Source organism: Porites lutea, chromosome 14, assembly GCF_958299795.1.
Source record: "Porites lutea chromosome 14, jaPorLute2.1, whole genome shotgun sequence".
NCBI lineage: Eukaryota > Metazoa > Cnidaria > Anthozoa > Scleractinia > Poritidae > Porites > Porites lutea.
Genome location: NC_133214.1, coordinates 13,457,714 through 13,482,911, shown reverse-complemented (window position 1 = coordinate 13,482,911; position 25,198 = coordinate 13,457,714). Strand labels below are relative to the sequence as shown.

Genomic DNA, 25,198 nt, shown 5'->3' with positions numbered 1-25,198 from the left:
TAAAAGACTGCAAACTACAATCATAAGTTCAGTTTGTCGCAATGTCTCAAGTTGTCAAGAACAATCGTGGTTTTCTTCAACTCTTAGCTGTCTTTTACGGACAGCCAGTCCACAACAACTACATGCATTAGTCCAAGTCTTATACAATATACTTAAGGAATACATTTTTATCCCCGAAGAAAATAAGCGGAACGTGTTTCCATATAAGAATGGTCTAGTAAACCTAGCAGAAACAATTGTCCCTTAAAAAACAAAGAAGCGAATCCTTGTACAGGGGGGTGATGGTTTTATTCAAGACCTATTGGTGCCTGCTGTTACAAGCCAAGGATTTTTGATGCTATAAAAGAGGAAACGAAACTATGAGTTACTCATTTGAAGCAACGGTCTGTCACGGGTACTCATCAAAATGAAGAGAAAGATAGGTTTGGTTGAAGAAGAACACGAGAGTGAACATGAAGAAAGCGAAAGTTCTGGTGATGAAAGCGAGGATGAAGAACCAAGAATAAAAGAAGAACCAAGAATAAAAGATGTTTTGAGTCATCTTTTCTGAGCATTGTCGGTAAAGCGTGCTTCTGATTTGCTGCATAGTATGGCCGCGTCCAAAGATCTTTTATTCTGGACTCCCCGCGGACAATTACTTCGAAATAAACGTATAATTCCCGTTACAAACATCGCCGAGCTGCTTGAGTATGTGTTACTACCTCATAACGATGACGTAACCAAACCTCGTGCGCTGAATACTTTCCTAGATGGACTTGCAGAGTTAGGAATCGATAAAGGTTTAATCAAGAACAATAGGTTGTTAAGTGATTTAATAGAAAGAGAAAAAGGCTACCAAAATGTAAAAAATACTTCCGATAACGAGAGTAATAATGAGGAGAGCTCATCGGATATTGAAAATCAGGAAGAGGAGGAGGAAGCAGCTTCTGAGAATGGCGTTGAAGCTGAAGGCACCCAAGAGAGCGACAACGACACTGAAAACGACAGTCAGGAAACAGAAAGTAGTAGCCCTGAGACGTCCACCACCTTTCACTCTAAAAGTCCCTGTGAACATTGCGAAAACTCTAATGTGTACTCGACATTGACCATGAAATGTCCTAAATGCTTTTGGCATGATAACCACTCGATTTGTCCTATATGCGATCACCAGATCCCCGAGGAGAGAAATTACATCAAAGAGGGCTTTCTTCGGTGTCACGATTGTGGAGCAGTTACACACAAAAACGCCAAGACGTTGGAAACCAATTTTTATTCCCATTCTAAACAGGAGAACGAAGTAGAGGATTAACTTCCATCCCTTTCAAATCGCTATTTATTAGACTCTTTTTGTCACTGGTTTTCAATAAAGTTTTTAAAACTGTATCTCGTGTCTCGTCAATTTATTTGTCACGTGTTTAAATTGATCCTTGTTAAGAATGGGGTTTATTTAAGAACCAAAAGAGCTAGGGTTTACTTTAGAACCACCTGTTGTTTTCTACAGAATTTTCATACCCTGCGCAATACTTTCTACAGCGTCAAGTAAACAAAGATTGACATTTTTGCTTGATAGGCAGTTTTTCGCTTCGCTGAGCTTCGACCTCGTTTTCATGTTTTGCCTCAAAAATTTGTACGATTTTGCATTCGCTTAACCTCCTTTTCCTTCTTTTTCAGTTAACTTCCGTGTCTTGGTTTTGTTTATAACCGATTTTTAGTGAACATAATTTAATGATTAAAGATTTTTCATTTAGTATAATCTGCAAAGATAATGGATAAATATGACATCATCATGACTAAGTAGGGAGATCATATCACTTTTCTATTTATAGATTATGATCTCAAAATTTTTTTGATGACGTTAGCTCTAGGAAATTCTGACGTCACTTACTCCTTACCAGCTAAAAATAAACTATGACATCATCCTATCTTAATGAGGTGCATGACGTCATCTGCGTTAATTTATACCGCGCAAAAAGTTAATTAAATCCGCAAAGAACCGGAGTAACCGGTGCCTCCCCTACTACTAATGACTTTTGGAGTTAAATTCTAAAAGACTGTATCACGATTCAGGAAAAGAAAAAGAAAGTTGATGTCTTGTGTTCCCGTCCTAGACAAAACGTGAAATTAGGTTCTTACACGTCGTACTCGTGCAACGACGGCTAAGAAATGTACAAAAAGGCGTGATGCACGTGCAAAGTTGTTGCTTTCCTATGCTCGTTTGCTGTTTTCGGTGCCGTCGCTGTCGTTGTTGCTTAAAATATTGTAGCTTGTTGCAAGACCAACAAGTTCAGGGCCGAGCATGTCCAGTCTAATCGCTAGAGAACAGCTTGTGCAGTCTAATCGCTAGAGCACGTTGCTGATACTCTTTGGCTTGCTCGAGGTCACCTAGGTCTTTGTAAATTGAAGCCAAGTTATTGTAGCTTCTCGCAACATCAACATGTTTAGGGCCGAGCTTGTCCAGTGTAATCGCTACAGCACGGTGGTGATACTCCTTGGCTTGCTCGAGGTCACCTAGGTCCTTGTAAATTGCAGCCAAGTTATTGTAGCTTGTTGCAACATCAATATGTTCAGGGCTGAGCTTGTCCAGTCTAATCGCCAGAGCACGTTTCTGATACTCCTTGGCTTGCTCGAGGTGACCTAGGTCCTTGTAAATTACAGCTAAGTTACTGTAGCTTGTTGCAACATCAATATGTTCAGGGCTGAGCTTGTCCAGTCTAATCGCCAGAGCACGTTTCTGATACTCCTTGGCTTGCTCGAGGTGACCTAGGTCCTTGTAAATTGAAGCCAAGTTATTGTAGCTTGTTGCAACATCAACATGTTCAGGGCCGAGCTTATCCAGTGTAATCGCCAGAGCACGTTGCTGATACTCCTTGGCTTGCTTGAGGTCACCTAAGTCCTTGTAAGTTAAAGCCAAGTTATTGTAGCTTGTTGCAACAGTAACATGTTCAGGGCCGAGCTTGTCCAGTGTAATCGCTAGAGCACGTTCCTGATACTCCTTGGCTTGCTCGAGGTCACCTAGGTCCTTGTAAGTTAAAGCCAAGTTATTGTAGCTTGTTGCAACAGCAACATGTTTAGGGCCGAGCTTGTCCAGTGTAATCGCTAGAGCACGTTGCTGATACTCCTTGGCTTGCTCGAGGTCACCTAGGTGCTGGTAAATTGAAGCCAAGTTATCGTAGCTTGTTGCAACATAAACATGTTCAGGGCCGAGCTTGTCCAGTGTAATCGCTAGAGCACGTTGCTGATACTCCTTGGCTTGCTCGAGGTCACCTAGGTGCTGGTAAATTGAAGCCAAGTTATTGTAGCTTGTTGCAACATCAACATGTTCAGGGCCGAGCTTGTCCAGTTTAATCGCCAGAGCACGCTTCTGATACTCCATGGCTTTCTCGAGGTCACCTAAGTCCTTGTAATTAAAAGCCAAGTTATTGTAGCTTGTTGCAACATCAACATGTTCAGGGCCGAGCTTGTCCAGTGTAATCGCCAGAGCACGTTCCTGATACTCCTTGGCTTGCTCGAGGTCACCTAGGTCCTTGTAAGTTAAAGCCAAGTTATTGTAGCTTGTTGCAACATCAACATGTTCAGGGCCGAGCTTGTCCAGTGTAATCGCCAGAGCACGTTGCTGATACTCCTTGGCTTGCTCGAGGTCACCTAGGTGCTGGTAAATTGAAGCCAAGTTATCGTAGCTTGTTGCAACATAAACATGTTCAGGGCCGAGCTTGTCCAGTGTAATCGCTAGAGCACGTTGCTGATACTCCTTGGCTTGCTCGAGGTCACCTTGGTGCTGGTAAATTAAAGCCAAGTTATTGTAGCTTGTTGCAACATCAACATGTTCAGGGCCGAGCTTCTCCAGTGTAATCGCCAGAGCACATTTCTGATACTCCTTGGCTTGCTCGAGGTGACCTAGGTCCTTGTAAATTACAGCCAAGTTATTGTAGCTTGTTGCAACATCAACATGTTCAGGGCCGAGCTTGTCCAGTCTAATCGCCAGAGTACGTTGCTGATACTCCTTGGCTTTCTCGAAGTCACCTAGGTGCTTGTAAATTGAAGCCAAGTTATTGTAGCTTGTTGCAACAGCAACATGTTCAGGGCCGAGCTTGTCCAGTCTAATCGCCAGAGCACGTTGCTCATACTCCTTGGCTTGCTTGAAGTCACCTAGGTGCTTGTAAATTGAAGCCAAGTTATTGTAGTTTGTTGCAACATCAACATGGTCAGGGCCGAGCTTTTCAAGTTTTATGGCGAGTGAATGGGCAAAGTATGTTTTGGCCACATTAAATTCACAATGCATTTTACAAATATGGGCCATTTTTTCACATTTTTCTGAAATGTCTTTTTCGTGGACTTGAAGAAAATTTTCTTTTACAAACACTTCGTCGGTTACCATGGTTATGGCCTTTAAATGTGGAACGAGACGTATAGTGTCCAGTCTGATATTTGATTGTGGAACAGCGTCTATAAATTCGTCAAATGATGTAAAAACAGCATTTATGACTTGAGGGGTTTGAATCTCTGGACAATGGCTGATCATAGTTTTGATAGTATCATGCACAACTTGGTGCACACGAATGAAGCAGCCACCTTGGTCATCTTCGAAAAGCAATAGTGAGCAATTTCTTAACTTTATGCGTATTAGTTCCTTGTCCTCTTCATGATAGTCTTTGAGTACGTTAATGATATAATTAATTGCTACGTCCACGTTTAATTGTTGTGGCGCACAGAGGGAAAGAAGAGTGAAAAGGTGTTTCACAATCTCGTCAGAACTCATCAGTGTTTCGACGGCTAGCTTAATTGCTTGTGTCATTGACTTTGGGTAAATTGGGTTTGTATATGCGAGAGTATCCTCCGTAGTTTCTCTTTTGCCTTTTTCTAACATCTTCAGGTATTCGTTCCAGCCAAAATACTTCGATGCTTTGTCCTCTCGTATCCCTTTGACAAAGACGGCAGCGCCTGCTAAAGCAAGAGGTTGATAGTCTAGTTTTTGTGCCACTTTTCTCAATAACTCGTTATCTTTTATTCCAGATAGCTTGGCCAATAAGGAACAGGCATCGTCGGGCTCCATACCTTTGCTTGCTGAGATGTGATTAACAAAAGAGCCTTTTGGGGGAATTGACCTAATGTCTTGAGTTGTAATCAGCATCTGACCCCTTGCCCAAGTGTGGATTCCAGCCTGTGGTAAATGGACATGCACAGAGGACATGGTGCTGACATTGTCAACAACAAGTAGCCAAGATGTATAACGGCTAATTTTTACAGCAATAAGCGTCTTAAGATAAGTGATCTTTTCCTCTACTTTCCAGACCTTGGAGCTGAGGATTTCCATAACTGAATAGTCTGGACACCTTAAATGGCGAGCAAATGACACATATGACTCTAAGAGTGAATCTGGACTAGCTGCATTTAAGGTCATCACAAATGAAGAACTGCCTGGTATTTTCTTAATCTCGTCAAAGTACCTCTTAGCTACGAGGCCAGCTAACTGTGATTTGCCACTTCCAGGATTCCCTGAGATGTACAGACAACTCAGCTTGTTGACACTGGACTCTTTTAACTCCCTTAACTGCTGGGCTATTTCTGACACCTCGCGTTCACGATCATCGATGTCATGTGAAGGTTTAGGAGGGAGAATACAAAACGAAGGCGTTTCTTTCTGAAGCTGATCTTCAAGGACCTGGCGTTGATCCTCCTTTTCTTGAACTTCTTGTTTAAGGTCATCAACCTTTTTAAGGATCCGTTGTAATTCTTCTGTCGGAAAAGTTTTCTGATTTTTTAAATCTTGAATTTTTACAGTGTGTAGACCAAGCACTTGAAATGCCAACTCAACTTTGCTAATAGCATTCTGAAAATCTGTGTCAGAAAGACTACCTTGTTTCATATGAGCAAATTCTTCGTTCCTGAAATTTCTAAGATGGTCCACGTTCATCCTCACAGTTGCCCTAAGACTGGGACCAACACAATCGGAGAAAAGAATGGCGTAGAAAAGCATTGTGCAATCCCATTCTTCTCTGTTTCCGTTTTGCATTGTGGTTAAAAGATGACCATTTCTTCTTTGGTTTCGGGCAGACTCTCCGTTATAAAAATCCATTCCATTCTGAGGCTCGTCTTTCCATTCTCCTTTTGTTAATTTGTGCTGTTTGTCCCATTCTTGTTTAAAGATTTCTCTCAGGCCTTCGGTGAGAATATCAGTTGTTGCATAACAAATTCTGAAGTAATTCAGCTGTTCTTTGGAGTATTCTTTGGAAATGGACATACTTGATAGAATTCTGGTCCTTGAAACCTTTGAGAAAATAATCCCTTGTGTTAGCAAATCAACTCAAAGGGAAAAATTAATTTATACCAAAGAACCATAAAAGAAAACAAGGGGCACTAAAAACGAAAATAACTAACAAGGGTAGCGTTGAAATTACATTCCAATCTCCCGTTTCGAAAAACTCTACAGCTCGATAATCTTTCTTTGACATTTACCGAAGCAACGTTAAGCCATCAAACAAACTAAAAGAAGACTTGAATTTTAACAATAGCATATTTAAAATTCTGCCTTACTGATGACTTACTGAGCTCTCTTCAATGCAGTCTCCCCACACTGTTATAATCCTCTCAATCATATTAAAATTTTAAAGGCACCGGACCAATTTTCGACTAGTTTAAATTTCTTCCGTTCATGTGTTCCTTTCACACCTTCACACGGACTAACCGTACGAAAATTTAGACACATAGCCGTTCAAAAAATGTGATCGCCAAATATCGACCTCCTTGCATTTTTGAGCTCTGTTATACGATGCAACAGTACAATTAGACAGAAAACCCAAACGATAAGTAGAAGGTTTTTTAAAAAATGAATATTTTTGCTTAGAATTATGGGATAAAATTTGAGACTGTCAGTTAGATTTGTTAACCCTCCATCGTACAGGGGGTGGGGTGGGAGGCTTAGGGTTAGGATTCCTTTTCCAAAGGGAAGTTTTCTGTAATTTTTAAACAATGATTATGACTATTAAAAACTCTTCTTTTTATTAGCCGTTAGTTTATTTGTAACAAAAAGTAGGCCAATTATTCAAACCAATAAACTTTGAAAACCCCTTTACAAAATTGAAAGTCGATTGCTATGGTTAGGAGATACAACGGCGGGATAAGGAACTTTCACTATGAAGTCATGTACCTGAAACAGATCCAAAGGAAGCCAAATGTCTGTATGTTCAGAGTGTTAACTAAGTTTTCAGTAAACCCCATAGTGTAGGCAATTTTGACCTACGTCACAGGTCGCCAATGGCACGATGAGGCATTTTTATTACAAAAAGTCTTTGTTTTCACTCTCACCTTCCTATTATATCATATGAAGTGTCGGCCATTTTGACTGACCTTATTGTTTCCCAGCTGCGATATATTCCATATATGTAGAAGAATCTAGGTAACTCGAACTCTGAAGGGAAAGCGGAGAACTGAATCGAACTATTCGAGTTAGCCGAGTAAAAAAGACTGAAAATGATGGCCGTAGAATTAGGAGCCTTATGGTCTCCCGAATGATCTTTTCCGCCTTCTGCTAATATGGCCTGTTTCAAATAGGATCCTCTTAATACTTATTTAAGCAATAGACCACACTTTCTCTCGAAAAGCTTGTAAATCACGAGCCGAAGGCTAGTTATTTACAAGCTTTTCTCCTGTTCTCCCAACATCCCGCGTGGGTTATCACGCCGGTAAACCCAAGAAAGTGTGGTCTATCGCTTTTATTAAATAACTTTTGGTAGAATGGAGTCTTTTAGGTAAAAAATAAGGTTCTAGTACCGTGATCAAGTCACGTCTTCTCTATAAAGTCATCATAAGCCAATCATGACTCACGATTTGATAGCGTTGAACTTTCTCAAAACTCAGTTCAGTCAAACAACAAACAGCAGCACTTCAAAACACGAGTATCTGCACTCATTACATGATAACTTATGAAAGCTGTTTAACAGGAAAAGTCAACACATATTCATGCGAACGTACAATGAAAGAATACGTTCATAGTTTGTTTACTACAGAAGTAGAAATTAATTGAACATCAGACTGTACGCAGCTGTATTTTGTTGAGTCGATCCGTAAGAATTTCGTTGTTACAGACAGAACTGACAGCTATTGTAATGGAGGAATTCTTCAAATTTTACAAGCCGCAGTGGTTTAAGATCTGTTTTCTGGACTTTATTATGATTAAGAAATGCTGTGGTAACGACGTGGCTGCAATATAAACATACAGTGACCGATGGAAATATGTCAGTGATGGAGAAAGGTTTCTTTGCCTTAGCCACATATTGGCGTTAATATTTGTCGATTTGTAAAGTCAGGTGGCTTGAGGTAGGTTATGGCATCGATATCACCAAATAATTTGTGCAAATGTGGGAAAAAAACAGCCCGAAACTTTAACATCTTTCATCATCGTTGGCCGCTTGTTTACAACCTAAGGCGGCCGATTTTGTACCATGTCTTGATCAGAGATCTCTTTTTGAAACAATTTCTTTCATTGAGAAATTTAATTTTGACATAAAATAAATCAAGAATGCTAAAACTATCCGTTTTGTTGCTGGCTGGCACATGGTTAAGTTTTCCTAGAGACTTTCTACACCAGAAATTCTCACAGTTGTTGTCTTTCTCTGCGATTTGGCATCGTCGTGAAATGTAAACTGTTTTCCAGCTTTGTACTTTATAACTTCTAAAGCTATGGCAGCAGCGAATTGTGACACTCAATAATAAAATGTGGGAACCAACGCTTTTAATATTAAGAAGGGCTGGGTAAGTAACTTGTTCTATTTTTTAGCCTTTCTAAAATCGTTGTTTGCAGATCAATAGCCGGTTTTGTTTATGGCTCGTGGTCCGGATACCTTTATCTATGGGTTTACCGGTATAATAAACCATAGGTTTTTGACCAATCAGATCACGCGTACTATCTCAGTTATTTTATAAAGAGCCATATACTGTACTGCAAGCCCAAGCTTATTTTGGACATTAATATTCCTGTGCATGAAAAACAGGCAACTCATTCGTCATGCTACAACTGGCAGACACACTAATGATCAATCAAATGTGTATTGCGCGCGAAGTGAGGGGCCAAAGGTGCCTGGCCTCGCGAGGTTTATAATCTCGTCGCGCGCTAAGCGCTTGTCCCGCCGGCCGTCGGCCGGTCCATCTATACTTGCATATATCGCCATGGTTTCCGCCCTGACGTCATCTAGTGTGTGACGTCACGGAGCATTTTGTGCTTCCAGGCAACACCAAAGAGTGTCAACGCTTTGGTCATATTTCTATCGGTTTCGGTTTTTTGCGGTCGTTTTAGGAGTCGCTATTAAGAGGGTTTCAATGGGGTGGTGGCTTTTACGGTTATCGGCTAAAATTTTGGCTCTTTTACGGCTATCGGTTAAGGTTTTTCAGTTACGGTTAACGAAAAGTTCAAAATTAACTTCTTTTGTTTCAAAAAGTTAAATATTAATAACCTGTTTTTTTTTAATAAAGGTCTTCGGATCATCTCGGGATGAAATAAGCTGTTCTTTTGAAAAATTTTGGCATTTGATAGGTCATACTTTTTATAAAGTATTCCACTTCTAATATTATTTTATTCTTAGAAATGTCAATAGTCAATTTAAAAATAATCTTTGTGAAAAAGCAAAAGCAGACACGCGAACGCCCAACTCAAGGCCGCGGCGCGACATTCATTATAACAGAAATGTCCGTTTTCACACTAGACAAGGATTATTCGTGTGAGATAGGTTATCCGTTTGATGATTCGCGTCAGATAGGCAATACGTCTTAATTTGCAAATGGAAATTTTGAATGAACAATCCGCCTGACTTTTGAAGACGGGATTATGCGTTCCAGATAGCCTGTGTACAGCCGCCCCCTCCTCTCAGAAAAAATCGGAGAAGGGGTGTCTGTGGGGAGGACGCGACTGTCCACAGGCTAGTCTCAGACGGATGATCCATTTCTAGCTCTAGTGTGAAAACGGCCAATAACAAAATTCCCGTGTCCAGTGCTTTTAATGATAGCGAAGGACTGTACGGATAGACTGTCTTCCGTTGCCTTGTCTGTAGGCTGCATTATTCCGCGCGGCTAAAGCATTTCGGGTCACGTGGTCCGAGCGAGTTCGCCATCGAAATGCCTTGACCGAGATTGCGTGGGAAGACGACGTACAGGGACTAGGCATGGCAATGTCTACCGTAGCGTCAGAGAGAAACAGGGAAATGTTGTTTAGCGGCAACGTGTTTTACAAACAGTGACATCTCTGCGTGTTGTTTCACTAGTGTTTCGAGGGCACGACCTCCGGAAAATTGCAAATATTAATCCCCAACAAGAAGCCACACTTTCGCTATGGAAAAAATTAGTTCCCCGAGAGAGCACCGGAAATGGAGCCTAGGTCTTGGCTAAGGCGCTTCGCCTAACGTGCGTAAGGAGTCACACAAGCCGGGAAATAAAAAACGCAACCATAAGTGAGTTTAGTACCATCCTTAAGAGTAGCAAGTCTAGGGAACACTTTCTTTTACGGTTAACTATTTTTTCCCCTTTTTACGGCTAACGGTTAAAATTTTTCAATTTTTACGGCTATCGACTAAATTTTTGGCCGTTTTACGCCTATCGGTTAACCCCATTGAGACCCTCACCTAAGGCAATTGATATGCAAAAAAGCTTAGTTTACCACTAGTGTTTGAAGCCTATTGAAGCTTTCAGATGACAAGCTACGTAACATGCCTGACATCGTATAAAAATACAAAAACCATGCACTGGAGTGGACCCTGAATAAACTTAATTTACATGGATTTCTAGACTTTGCTAACATTTGTATCTTCCAGACAACTCGTCTCGCACTAAGCTGAGATCAGGCCCTGCTTTCATTTTCCTGGGGAAATAGAGTACCGGCCGGCAAGGCGAATACAAACGTCTCATATTTGGTACAGTATTTGCGTACCTGAATTACGTGTACTTGCGTATCGAACAATGATTGTTGCATCACTTGCATGTACTTTCACGCGATTACTATGACTTCAGACGGACCTTAAACTCAACACCAGGGCCTATGCGGCTACATACCATGCATATTAGTCGGTACAACACGAGCATCCTAAGAATATGGACAGATTTGGGAAAAACCTCGCTATACAGTTAATAGAGGAACCTATGACCAAGAATAGTCTGCAGGTTCCTTTAGTCGCCCTCAATTACTCAGTGGAGTATTTTCATAGTAAGTACTGGCCTGTTTCAGGCGTTCAGATGAGCGGAGAATGGCGCGAGTGGAGAGCAGAGAGAAAATAACAAGCTGGCGGGAGTCGAAAAAGAAAGCAATATGTCAATTATTGCACAATGGCGTCCGTATTTTCACTCTCAGCGTATTCAACCTACTCAGCTGGTTGACCCGCGGCTAATCATGTATTTCTTCTTCATATTACGCCTACTTAATAATTTTTTTTGGCAACCTGAAGCTGTAGGTGGATGATGTGCTATGATAGTTCCGCCACACATGCTTTTCGCATTGCAGTTTTTTGAATAATTGAGAATATTACATTTTAGCACCGTAAGCGGTACCACTTCACAATTTATACGCCAATGGGGTATAAGAAGCACAATAATTTTGTAAGGGAGGTCCCCCCGGGTTTTGCTGTGACTGTTCCCGGGTGGGGTAGGACAAACGAAACTGAAGGCCCAATTAAAAGGGCTCTTTCTTCTCCGTCATCTTCCTTTAATATATCCGTTCAAAAAAAACATATAATGTATAAACTAAAGGAGAGCTTCATACAGTTTTGAAGGCCAAAATTCAGTCAGTACACATTGCTATGCAAATCAGCTTCCGTCATACCTGAATTAACGACACAATCAATGGAGAGTTAAGCAAAACAAAAAAAATAGTAAAAAAAATAATAATAAAATGCACTTTATTTGAGTGTCAATATATTTAGCACGAAAGTGCTAATTGGGGACACTATATTTACGTCTCCTAATGGAGACGGGACCGCCATTTTCCGTGGTCACCCGAGCCACGCGAAGGTCCAGCCGCCTGCAGGGCAAAGGAAGTACCTTCATTTCTCAGTTATTTTAAGACCCCGAGTATTGGTCCGGCCCCGGGAATCGAACCCGCGACCTCCCGCTCTGCAGTCAAGCGCTCTACCGACTGAGATAATCCTGCCGCGGTACAGGATCAGGAACACGTTGCTTACGTTCGTTTCACCACTTTTGCATTTAGTATCGGAGTCCATCTACAGTATCGCATGTTCGCCGCATTCTTAGCAGGATCATGTGTGCGATTTAGGCTCAACATTTTAAACCATTGCTATATAGCACTGTATATGGGCCGAAATTAGAAAATTGTTTACACTTCACGTTTAGAGACAGTCTGTTATCTTGGCAACCGTGGCAAATTGACTAAAATACTCAATACTTGGTTACAAAGATCTGGTATCTCATAGCGGAGCTCCACCCGCGCGCGAAGCAAGCGCGTGGACGGAGCCCCATAGCTAAGGAAATGTGGTAATCTACCCATCCGAGAAAATTTGGTAATCACGTGAACGTACGCCCGACCGTGCGTCCGCACCACAGGGAAACCAATGTTTACTCTCACACATTCTAGCTAGTTTGGGAGCCCAATAGAAAAACTAATTGCACATCAATGTTGTGATCAATTGACAGCTGTCAAAACAGGATATCCGCTGACCAGTATCACCTGACCGTACCGCGGGCTCAAGTGTCGACCCATCGAGGTCAAGTACTTTTTTGAAGTTATCCGCTGACAAATTACCAGTTTCAAATGATCGCAGGCTCAAGTCTATTTTTTTCCAATGATTCGTATGAAATATGTTGTATTTATGTCACTATGGCCCCGCACTGTCAAGATTTTGAATTCAAACTGACCTTGGACTCGAAAATTCAGCCACTTCTTTTAAAAATAAAAGCGGGGAAGACCTTTTCTTACCATGGTCACTCGTTGGTCACGCTCTACGTCCAATTTTTGTACTCTGATTGGTCAAAATTTGACAGGTGAGTTCATGCGGAAAATTTATGCAGCATCTTGAAAGATGTATACTTTGACAGCTAAAGCTGACAGAGTTTTGTGTCAACTTGTGATGTTTTTAACTGTCTTTTTCCACTGGATGTACAAAATGAAATACAGCTGCTATCAAGAGTCTTCTGTTATCCATGGCTGGTTTGTTTATTGGGTTTTTGGTTGAGAAATGCGTCGCTTGTCAAAATTGGGTAATCCGATTTCGGATGGCATCGTTTTCGTCTTTCACCTTGCTTAATGCGTAAGAGGGTTTAAAAGTCTCAAGCAACTATGGGCTTCCTTGATATCTTTCAGGACCTGAATCTCTAATGGTAAGCCTGAGTAATTATTGTATTTGATGTTTGCTTTTGTTATATCTAATTTCATGAAGTCGAGCACAGTTTATGCGGCAAGTTCTTGCACGTTTGTTGAGATTTGAGTCAATGATCTGATCTAGTATCAGGTTTGATATAAGCTTACGGAACTTTAAAAGGCCTTCAGATATATTTTCTCACGGCAAAAAGAAAAAAAAAATTCCGAAGAATATTTAGTTATAAATTTGGCTGTACGAGGAGTTCATCTTTGACAAATAACAAACACCGGGAGGCCGGCTGAAAGTAAAACAGAATAAACTTAAGCTTAAGCTTTAAGCTTAAAGACTCAGGATTTTTAGAGACACTTTAATACTTGTCTTCGTGAATGAAAATTGTTGTCTCTGTAAATGTTTTACCGAATTATATTTCTTTTATTGATTGTTAGTAGTCTCTCTTGCAATTTTAATCGCTTGTCCGTGGTGTTTGTTTTCATCGTTCATGAACATCGCTTGCAGGAGTACTTAGAAATATCGCGCGTATCAAACGCTTTATAAGATTACACATCGTTATAACTGGAACCATTAAATAACAAAAAATAATGATAATAAATTTGTTATTATGTTGAAGTGTATCTCCATTAAAGTTTATTCAAACACTCGACCACACTGACAGCTCACACTAAAAATGAGAACCGGCTGGCCGTATGGGTGTTTTTGGAAATTTTTTGAACGGTTTCGCTAAAAGCCCACGATTGATCGTCCTGAACATTGAAAAATTGTGAAATACCGTATTCTGTCCGAGGTCTGTATGATAAAAAGCACTGTTTCACCTCAGATGTGATGTATAAAAAGTATAAAAGGTTGGTTTACACACCCTCAAATTTGTTGGCAAGAATTTGTAAAGTAAACCTGTCGAACGCAAAAAAATGCGGCCTGATTTGTTTTCCAAGAATTTGTTTTCGAGGCCTAATCTACTGTGATCTTGAATGTGATCGAAGATGTTTGCTATTTTTTGGGTGTACATATAAGGTTATCAACTCGATGTAAGATGTTTCACTCTAAAATAACTTATCCTTTCCCTCAAAAGTCACATGAATGTGCCCTTAATTTAACTGATTTGTGGATTACAAGTTTATTGTTTGATTTAAAATATAAATTTATTAATGGGAGCTTCGCTTTTAGCCCTGGCTAAATCTATATATTAACTATTGCGGCAAAAAAGCCAATAGGTTGCCAAATCGATCTCATTTTGGGCAATTTTAAGGTTTCAAACATGAAATAGCTTTCTACCGAGACTGTATCAAGAACTGCATCACTCGGATAGTCATTTTTTGAAGTACTCTTAATATCTTAAGGGACGGTTTTTTACTACAAGCAGACACCCGAGTTGTATACTTGCATCAGGGACCGCGGAGGAGGAGGGGCTGGTAGGGTCGCGGCCCCACCACTTTTTTGCGTCCCCGCCCCCACTTTTTGCGCTCAAAAGAAAAATAATTAAAATAAAAACAGACTTGAAACAAGTTTTTTTCCGTCTATATTCCTCTATATTCTCTGCATTTTTTTTAATTTCAAACGCAAGGCATTTTGTAGGGCTCCTGTGCTTTTCGCGGTAATTGTGCCCTGGGGCCGACTTGCCCTTGATCAAACGCCATGCCTTGGCCACCCCTTCGCTTCGTTCGGCAGCGTGTTTTGTACTTCCAACTCCGGCAGAGTTTTTTTATCAGTTTTATCAGACGAAATGAATAAAATTACTAGCTTTTTCAAGCCAAACGAAGGTGAGTAGTTGTTTTGAGTTGATAAAAGTTTTATATTTTGTCTTTCTCCTTTCGAATCAATGAAAAATTCGATGGCAAGAAGAATTACATTACCTGAACAGTGAACGGCCATGGTTAGAAATTTTTCAGATCGTCTTTTCTTGCATTGAATCTGAACTGACCGTGTATTTTGGTCGTTTATTAGAGTTATCTAGGACTTCGTCAAAGTCTGTAAGCAATGCAGAAAAGCCGACGACAACTACTTGCAGTGAAAATTGTGAGTTTGAGTTTGACCAGTAAAGATTTCAATATATTGTTAAAAGTTTTATTCCTTTTTTCGATTTTCAATATGAAAAAATTATTTTCAATTGGCAGCCCTCCCACTTTTCACCTTGCTCCGCGGTCCCTGTGCATTGATGTAAAATGATGTACTTACTGTTGAGGACACAATAAATGGTTGAGGTTTGAAGCAGTGGTGAAACAATTAGAAAAACTCGTCGCTTGCGTAGACTTATGGATTTTGCTGTCTTGTTAAGAAATTCGTTGCAAACGAGGAGCAGTATCGATATAAGTTACTTCAGGTCCGATAGTACACTGTTGCAATACGCTATTGCATATCCAGTTAGCCGACAATTGTTTAGATCGCTATTCCCAATACGGACCATATGTTCTTTGTTCATATTCAATTAGCCGTAAATCACGCTAAAAATTATTATTCATTGTGCAGTGTAACTTTGTAGTGGAAACCGTTAGGACGCTGAATAAACTTTGCTCGTCAAAAGTTGTCTTGTCAGGATATTTATTCATGCTGAAAGCGGAAAGAACATGAGGAAACATATACCTCGTGAACATTAATTGCTACAGGCCAAACTTTTAAAAGTTTGTTTCAATTCCAAAAAACAGCTTATTTTCTTCGTTACCGCCTGGGCAAGGTAACTACGGACACTTAACGCATGGTCGCCAAAAGATACTTTCATATTATTAAGCTATTGCTATCAAGGTCGCAAGTTCACGTCGTTTGAACGGTTTTAGCGCGCGATGTCCCACGTCAAGCATTCCATTCCCCGATTGTCCTTGTTATCACTACAAATTAAAAGCCACTCGATTTGTAGCTGACTTGATGTGAATGATCCACTACTTACTGTTTACGACGAAGGCTCGGATAGCAAATTATTGTAGCATGGTATTTACAAAGAGTTACTGCTTGGATGACTAAGGTAAACAGACCGCGTCAAAGACGGTTTCTTTCCTTTCAATATGCCGCTGCGTGACGTCTGTTTTTATTTTAATGGCGATATTAAGCCCCCAAAAATGCGCATTTTAATTGCATAATTAATTCACGGCTCTAGTACCATTTGGTTTCGCTTGCTGCCTTCACAATCCATAGCTCATTGCCCAGGGGTGGGTAGCTCAGTGGAGTATTTTCTTCGTGAGTAGCCAGTTCCAGATGTTCAGTTGAGCGGAGAATGGTGCGAGTAGACAGCAGAGAGAAAATAACAAGAGGAATCGAAAGGGAAATCATTGTATCAATTGCACGATGACGTCAGCGTTCTACTGTCAGGGTATTCGACCTACTCAGCTCATTCACCCGCGGCTGCTAATCATTTATTTCTTCTTTACTATTTTAAATAAATTATTTTGGTAACCTGTAGGTCGAAATAATGTCTGCGACAGGAATTTTTTTGACAGCACTTAATTACCCGTATACTATAAAAGTTCACCCACACCCAACGTTTTTCGCATGTACAGTTATTTGAGAAAACGTATTAATGATAATTAACATATATCAAGAGCACAAGAACAAACAAGGAATAACATAATTAGCTTTCACCTCACACCGTAGGCAGACGAGGGAAAACTTTTCTAAGAATTTCTTGAAATAAAATGAAATGGCTTTTATATTTAGCCTTTTAAATCAACTTCTTTCTAGCGGGAGAGCGACAGGAAGGGAAGGTGAACTACAACAAAGATCTGTCCTGCTTTCTACGACACACTGCACTAGTCACGTTTGCTATATGTCGCCCCATGTATAAGGGAATTCAAGACAGTCTTGGATTCTAGATTCCACGCCGTGGATTCCGGATTCCAGGTACTGGATTCCAATCTTTGTCAGTGGAACTTGAATTCTGGATTCCAATCGTTAGTGGGATTCCAGATTCCTTCAGCTGTATTCCGGATTCCGGATTCCACAAGCAAAAATTTGTCGGTTTCTCCCACTTGGGGCGATATATGCAATCACACTGCCGTAATTTAGTATACAACTAGGAAAGTTAAATTTTTCAATACCGTTTGGTTCTGGGAGGGTATTGTACTGTAGTGACGGGAGGGCTCGTTACAAATTTTCGAAAACACTCCTGAAGGCAACAATAACACTCGTCATGAAGCAACAATAACTGGCAGGGACAATTTTAAATCGCGGTGGCCTATTCAGTTGACCAACCAATGGTCCCGTTCATTTGACAATGTAGAGCTCCTTAACGTCAAATACCCCAAAAAGGTACCACAACAACTCCAGCTGCTGTCGTCTCAAATTTTAGTAACCTTAAAGGCACCACTTCACAAGTTATACCCCAAATGCTGGGTGCACTCCAGTCATTAAACTAGTCATTTGTTTGGTAAGGAAGGCCTCCTGGCGTTCGCTTGCTTTCCCTGTCGACTGTTTTCGTAACCTTCTTCTAAAATGCCCCGTTTCAAATAGCAGATATTTTGCATACTACAGTTGATCGTCATACTGTTTTGCAATTTATTTAGACATTACTATGTAAAACAACTACCGTCATGCCTGACTATTCCCGACACGCTCAATGGAAGTCAAATATTAAGCTTGACGAAACAAGAACACATCGCTTCAATTCTTTAGCATTTGGATGTTATTTTTTTCTTACATTTAGTCCCTAAGCATTTATGAACAGTACAGTTCGTAAGTTACCTAACGCCCACTGCATTCTAGGAAGGAGGATCATGTACATTTATGATGATTCAAGTTCAAAATTTTCAATCATTGCTGTAGGCTAAAATTTGTTTACACTTTGCGTTAAGAAAAAGCCAGTTTTCGGCACCGCGGAAAGTTGACAAAAATACTCAACGCATGGTTACAAACCGGTTTTATTCCTTAACGTCCTTTTGAACAACTTTAAGGTCTGAAACATCAAATGTTTTACCTTGCTTTCTACCCTAAACACGGCAAATCAGTGTAAAATGCCTCAAGCGTGGAGCAGAAGCATCCACCAGGATTGTCAGGGTAGTGCTTGCTCTTAATATCTTAAGGAACGGTTTGTTACTACAAGTTATAGACACCCACATTAATGATGTTCATGATGTACTTACTTTTTGCGATTTTACTCAGTCTTATTGCAAGCTGTTAATGAGAGCATCTGCTTGAATGACGAAGGGAAATACGCTGTGAAAACGAAAGCGGATAAACATGCCACGAGGTGACATCATATTCCGCACCACCAAAAATGCGCATATTTTCCAGCTAACACTATCCACGGGTCATAGTCAGGGCGGGGGGTGGGGAGGAAGAGGGAGTAAATTGACCTATTAGAAAATTCGCGTTGGACCTAAAGACTACACGCACAAAAATGCTATATACCCAAAAAATCGCTGAATAATTTTTGTACCCCAAAACTGAACACCACCTTTTAGTTATTAATTCATACATTCATGTGCATCACGTTGACTGCCTGAGTTACTATAGAACCGAGTAAGAGCGAATGCGCTTTTGAAAAACCAATCGCGTAGAATACCGGCCGGCAAGAAGAATCGAAAAGTCTCATATTTGGTACAGAACCTGTGTCCCTGAACTCCGTGTGCTTGCGAATCGAACAATGATTGTTGCATCCCTTGCAAATGCTTTCACATGATTACTGTGACATCTGACAGACCTAGAACTCAACACCAGGGTCTTCGCGGCTACACACCTTGCATATTAGTCGGTATAACACAAGCATCCCAAGAATGTGGACAGATTTGGGAAAAACTTCGCTATATACAATTAATAGAGCACCGCTGACCAAGAATAATCTGCAGGCTCCTTTTGTCACCCCCAATTACTCAGTGGAGTATTTTCATGGTAAGTACTGGCCTGTTTCAGGCGTTCAGATGAGCGGAGAATGGCGCGAGTGGAGAGCAGAGAGAAAAAAAAAACAAGCGGGCGGGAATCGAAAAAGAAAGCAATATGTCAATTGCACAATGGCGTCCATTTTTTCAATGTCAGCGTATTCGACCTACTTAGCTCGTTGACCCGCAGCTAATCATGTATTTCTTCTTCATATTACGCCTACTTAATGATTTTTTTTGGTAACCTGAAACTGTAGGTCGATGGCGCGCGCATGCTGTGAAAGTTCAGCCACACATGTTTTTCGCATAGCAGCTTTTTGAATAATTGAGAATGTTTAGCACCGTAAGCAGTACCACTTCACAATTTATACGTCAACAGGGTTTAGAAGCACAAACTTTTTTGTAAGGGGGGTCCCTCCGGGGTTTTGCTGTCGACTGTTCCCGGGTGGGATTAGACAAACGACACCAAGAGCCCAATTTAACAGGCTTTTTCTTCTCCGTCACCTTCCTTTAATATATCCGTTCAAAAATTCATATATTTTATAAACTAAAGGAGAGCCTTTTTCAGTTTTACAGGCCAAAATTCATTTACACATTGCTATGCAAATCAACTTCCGTCATGCCTGAATTGACGACACAATCAATGGAGAGGTTGAAAAGCTTGGCAAAACAGGATCAGGAACACGTTGCTTACATTCGTTTCACCAGCTTTGGCATTTAGTGTCTTAGTCCATCTAAGAACAGAATCCCATGTAGATATAGGCATATTTTTATCGCCTAAAAATTTTTCATCTGTTCGGATTTCGTAGCTGAAAGTCTAGTGATACGAAAACTCGGCTATAGGGATCAAAACTTACCTTTTCGAAAAGTTAAGGGACCGGTCATTACTTATCACCTGGGGGGGTCGGAGGATTTTGGGGGGGATCACTTGATTTTTAGGAGAACAGAGGGTGGGATCAGTCGTAACTGAGAGCCCAAAAGGGGGGGATCACTGAAAATTTTGGAAGGATTCAGAGGGGGGACCACTCAGATCTGCTGAAACAATGCCAGTTTGAAAGCATACAACATAAATGTGCCCATTCTGCTGGGAGATGATAGCATTTGCAAGCTCAATTTGTTCTAACACAACTTTATTTAAAAAACGGAAGTCTGTCACACTGGCGAATGTGTGCATTTCAATTTATATCGAGAAAGCTTTGTTTTAACGCTTTTATATTTTTCCTTTTATAACGTGCTCATGACTTAGCTAATATTCATCTTTAAACATGACAGGTGAATTCTAAATTGTGAACTATATAAACTTCTGATAACTGAAACATTGTAAAAAGCGTGTTTGTTTAAACATAAACCATTTATCTCCTCTCCAGGAATGGGCGTCCTGTGTCAGCTCTATACTAAATTCGATTCAACTGCTTCATCTGCCTCATCTTGAGCCTCATCATCCCATTCAACAACTTCATTTGCCTCTTGAGCCTCGTCATCCGATTCAACAGCAATATTTAGTCCCCTTCGGCAGGCTGACCCTGGACTTTGTGCCCTTAAAATGGCCGCTACTTGCTCTAGATTTTTTGCTAGGGTCGTGCTAAAAATACCCTTTTCTAGTACCCACAGCAAAGGGTCTAGATGCAAACGCCTTGTTAGTTTCTTAGCAAAGTCAGCATTGATGCTATCTACAGGAGTAACTCTATCATTCTCTTCGATTGAACCGAAAATTTGCCCCGCGACCTCGATTGAGGTCAAGTTTCCTAAGAGATGACGTGCCCTCTGCTTGAGTTGCTTGTCCTTGGTTTTTCGGACCTTCCTCTTATTTTCCTTCTTTCTTCTTGACATTGTTGATTTTCTCGCGCACAAAGGAAACTTCTTTGACAGGTTAATATGCGCTGTTGTCAACTTGTTGGATGCGGACTGAAGTTCCTCGTGCAGTGTAGTGATTCGCCTATGTGCTTCTTCTAAATAGGCCAACTCATCGCCTGCAAATGACTTTAGAGTGTGGTCCTCTGAAAATTGTCGCTAAATATGACCTGCTGATAGGGACTTGGCGGACTGCTATTTGGCACTCTAAAAAAAGTAACTTTGCAGTTTCAAGCACTGATTGCAGTTTCAAGCACTTTGCAGTTTTAAGCAAGATTGCTTGTATGTCAACTGAATTCAGATGTCTGGATCCAGACTAGAAAAAGACACGGATCAAGAGACACTTTTAAAAAAAGACTGTGCGATAACGGCTTTATTATGCTGTAAGTACATCCTAGTTAGAAATACGACCTGTATATGAACGTTTAAAACACTAAATATACACGTCGAAAGGTGAATATGGGTACAAAGACATGGGGGGGGGATCACGAAAGTTATATATAGTTATGAGGGGGGATCACTTCAATAAAATAACATTTAAAGGGGGGATCGGCTAAATTTCATCGTGTTTAGCCCAAAATCCTCCGACCCCCCCCCCCCCCCCCCCCCCCCCCAGGCGATAAATAATGACCGGTCCCTAAGCCAGAAAAAAGGCTCACGAAAATTCTAGTGACCTTTTTAAGGTAAAAATCCGTTAAAAATGGCCAATTATACCATTTTTTAGATGTTCGAAAATCCTAGGAGAGCAGGCAAGCAAGAAATTTTGCAACAAATGTTCCGAAAATTCTAGATCTCATATCGTCATCCGAACAGATATTTTCCGAAAATTGACGTTGGGTGCCCCTGAAGGCTCAGATAGCAAATTATTGTAGCATGGTATTTGTAAAGAATTACTGCTTGAATGACTAAGGGAAACAAACTGCGTCAACGGCGGTTTCTTTCTTTTCAATATGCCTCTGCGTGACGTCTGTTTTTTTATTTTTGTGGTAATATCAAGCCCCCAAAAATGAGCATTTGAATTGCATATTGCACGGCTCTAATACCATTTGGTTTCGCTTGCAGCCTTCACAATTCAAAGGTCACTTTCCAGGGCTGGGAAGCTCGGTGAAGTGTTTTCGTGGTTAGTTGCCTGTTCCAGGCGTTCAGATGAGCGGAGAATGGCGCGAGTAGAGAGCAGAGAGATATAACAAGTAGAATCGAAAGAGAAATCATTGAATCACTTGCACGATAACGTCCGTGTTTCTACTGTCAAGGTATCCGACCTACTCAGCTCATTGACCTGCAGCTAACCATCTATTTCGTCTTTACTATTTTATAAACACTCTTGAAGGATACATTTATCTCGTTATCAAGCAACGATAAATGGCAGTGACAATCATAAATCGTGATGGCTTTTTTAGTTGACGAACAAATGGTCCAGTTCAAATACTGTGTGCAACGATTTTTTAACGAACGCCTCCTGGGGTTTGCTTACCTTCCCTGTCGATTTTTTCACCTTCTTTTAAAACTACCCGTTTCAAAGAGCACATACTCTATATATCACAGGAGAGCCTCATACGGTTTTGCAATCCAAAATCCATTTACATTACTATTCAAAACAACTACAGTTATGGTTATATTTTGCCGACCCGCTTAATGGAAGTCAAATAAGCTTGAAGAACTGACAGGAATACGTCGCTTCAATTCTTTAGCATTTGGATGTTGTCTTTTTCTTACATTTTGTCCCTTAGTCGATCTATGAACAGTATCTTCGTAAGTTACAGTCTGCAGTCTGCAAATGTCATACACAGCCGTATTATTCATTACTTATTGATGCGAAAAAGGTTGCCAGTCGACGTCGTTTTGATCAATTTTAAGGTCTGAAACATCAAATGATATACCTTTCTAGCCTAAAATCAGTGTAAAATGCGTCAAGCGTGGAACAGCATCCACTCCGATTGTCAGTGTAGAGCTCGCTCTTAATAATATCTTAAGCAACTTTTTTTTACTATAAGTATAGGTCACCCGATTTGTGTACTTGCTTTGATGTAAATGATGTACTTACTTTTTGCGATTTCACTCTGTCTTATTGCAGCCTGTCAATGAGAGCGTCTGCTTGAATGACGAAGGGAAATACTGTGAAAAAGAAAGCGGATGTTTACAACATGCCACAAAGTGACATCATATTCCGCACAATCAATCCATGGGTCATAGTCAGGACGGTGGGGAGGGGGAGGGAGAGGGAGTAAATTGGCGTATTTAAGAATTCTGCGTTGGACCTAAAGCTGACTACTCGCACAGAAAAGGCATATACCCAACGAGCACTACAGTCATTTATGTACTACAGGAGAGCCTCATACTGTTTGCCAATCCAAAATTCATTTAGGCATTACTATGCAAAACAACTACCGTTATGCCTGAATAATGCAAACACGCTCAATGGAATTAAAGTCAAATAAGCATGAAGAAACAGAAAATGACTCGTCGCTTACATTCTTTAACGCTTCGATGTCTTTCTTACATTTAGTCTATCTCTTGGTCTAACTATGAAAAGTATATTGATTCGATAAGGTACCTCAACGCGTCCACTTCATTCCTGGCAGGTTCATGTACATTTATAATGATTAAAACTCAATATCTGGAGCCATTGCTCCAGGCGAAAATTTATTTAAACTTTGTGTTAAGAAACAGGCTGTTTTCGGCACAGCGGAAAGTTGAAAAAAAAATAATCAACGCATGGTTTCAAAAAGGTATTCAGTTCCTTAACTGTCGATGCGAAAAAGGTTGTAAGTCGACGTCGATTTGAACAATTTTAAGGTCTGAAACATCAAATGATATACCTTTCTACACTGAAATCAGCAAATTAGCGTAAAATGCCTCAAGCGTGGAGCAGAAGCATCCACCAGGATTGTCAGGGTAGTGCTTGCTCTTAATATCTTAAGGAACGGTTTGTTACTACAAGTTATAGAGACCCAGATTAATGATGTTCATGATGTACTTACTTTTTGCGATTTCACTCAGTCTTATTGCAAGCTGTTAATGAGAGCATCTGCTTGAATGACGAAGGGAAATACTGTGAAAACGAAAGCAAATGTTTGCAACATGCCACAACGAGACATCATTATATTCCGCACCACCAAAAATGCGCATATTTAGCAGCTAATGTTATCCACGGGTCATAGTCAAGGCGGGTTGGTGGGGAGGAAGAGGGGGTAAATTGGCCTATTCGAGATTTCAAGTTGGACCTAAAGACTACACGCACAAAAGAGCTATATACCCCAAAAATCACTGAATAATTTTCGTACCCCAAAACTGAAAACCACCTTTTAGTTATTAATTCATACATTCATGTGCATCACGTTGGCTGTCTGAGTTGCTATAGAATTAAGTAAGAGCGAATGCGCTTTTGAAAAAACAATCGCGTAGATTACCGGCCGGAAAAAAAAATAAAAAAGTCTCATTTTTTGTACAGAACCTGTGTCCCTGAACTACGTGTGCTTGCGAATCGAACAATGATTGTTGCATCCCTTGCATGTGCTTTCAAGTGATTACTGTGACCGTCAGACAGACCTTGAACTCAACACTAGGGCCTTCGCGGCCACACACCATGCATATTAGTCGGTATAACACGAGCATCCTAAGAATGTGGACAGATTTGGGAAAAACTTCGCACCGCTGACCAAGAATAATCTGCAGGCTCCTTTTGTCACCCCCAATTTTTTATGGTAAGAACTGGCCTGTTTTAGGCGTTCAGATGAGCGGAGAATGGTGCGAGTGGAGAGCAGAGAGGAAATAACAAGCCGCCGGGAATCGAAAAAGAAAGCAATATGTCAATTGCACAATGGCGTCCATATTTTCACTGTCAGCGTGTTGGACCTACTCAGCTCGTTGACCCGCAGCTAATCATGTATTTCTTCTTCATATTACGCCTACATACTAATTTTTTTTGGTAACCGGAAGCTGTAGGTCGATGGTGTGACATGCTATGAAAGTTCAGCCACACATGTTTTTCGCATAACAGTTTTTTGAATAATTGAGAATGTTCTAGCACCGTAAGCGGTACCACTTCACAATTTACAGCTGTTTCGAGAAAGGTTGTCCGAAGAAATGTGCATGCGACAATCCCGAAAGGTAATATGGGATATGATCAATACGCTGTTCGTAACGACTGAACCTGTCGAACCTACTTTTGTTGCTTTCCTTTAGTACTCACAAACATATGTTCGTGGCCTCCCGTAGCATTCTTTCAAATTTCTTTGAAGAAAAGTGGCCTCAAAACCACCC

At 40.6% G+C, this 25,198-nt stretch overlaps 1 protein-coding gene and 1 pseudogene across 1 annotated transcript in view; one reads left to right on the top strand and one right to left on the bottom strand.

Moving 5' to 3' along the window:
* Positions 1-2,284: 2,284 nt before the first annotated feature.
* The window catches only part of LOC140923964 (uncharacterized), a 103,401-nt gene continuing 80,487 nt past the window's right edge, over positions 2,285-25,198 (bottom strand). The window contains exons 6-9 of the mRNA XM_073373975.1: positions 23,917-23,987; positions 22,980-23,050; positions 3,874-6,244; positions 2,285-3,747 (exon numbers count right to left, since the gene is read on the bottom strand). Of these exons, the coding sequence (XP_073230076.1) occupies positions 2,285-3,747; positions 3,874-6,217 (3,807 nt within the window). The 5' untranslated portion in view covers positions 6,218-6,244; positions 22,980-23,050; positions 23,917-23,987. The remainder of the gene's footprint in view (positions 3,748-3,873; positions 6,245-22,979; positions 23,051-23,916; positions 23,988-25,198) is intronic.
* Positions 11,053-25,198, top strand: part of LOC140923963 (dermatan-sulfate epimerase-like protein) — a 28,244-nt pseudogene continuing 14,098 nt past the window's right edge.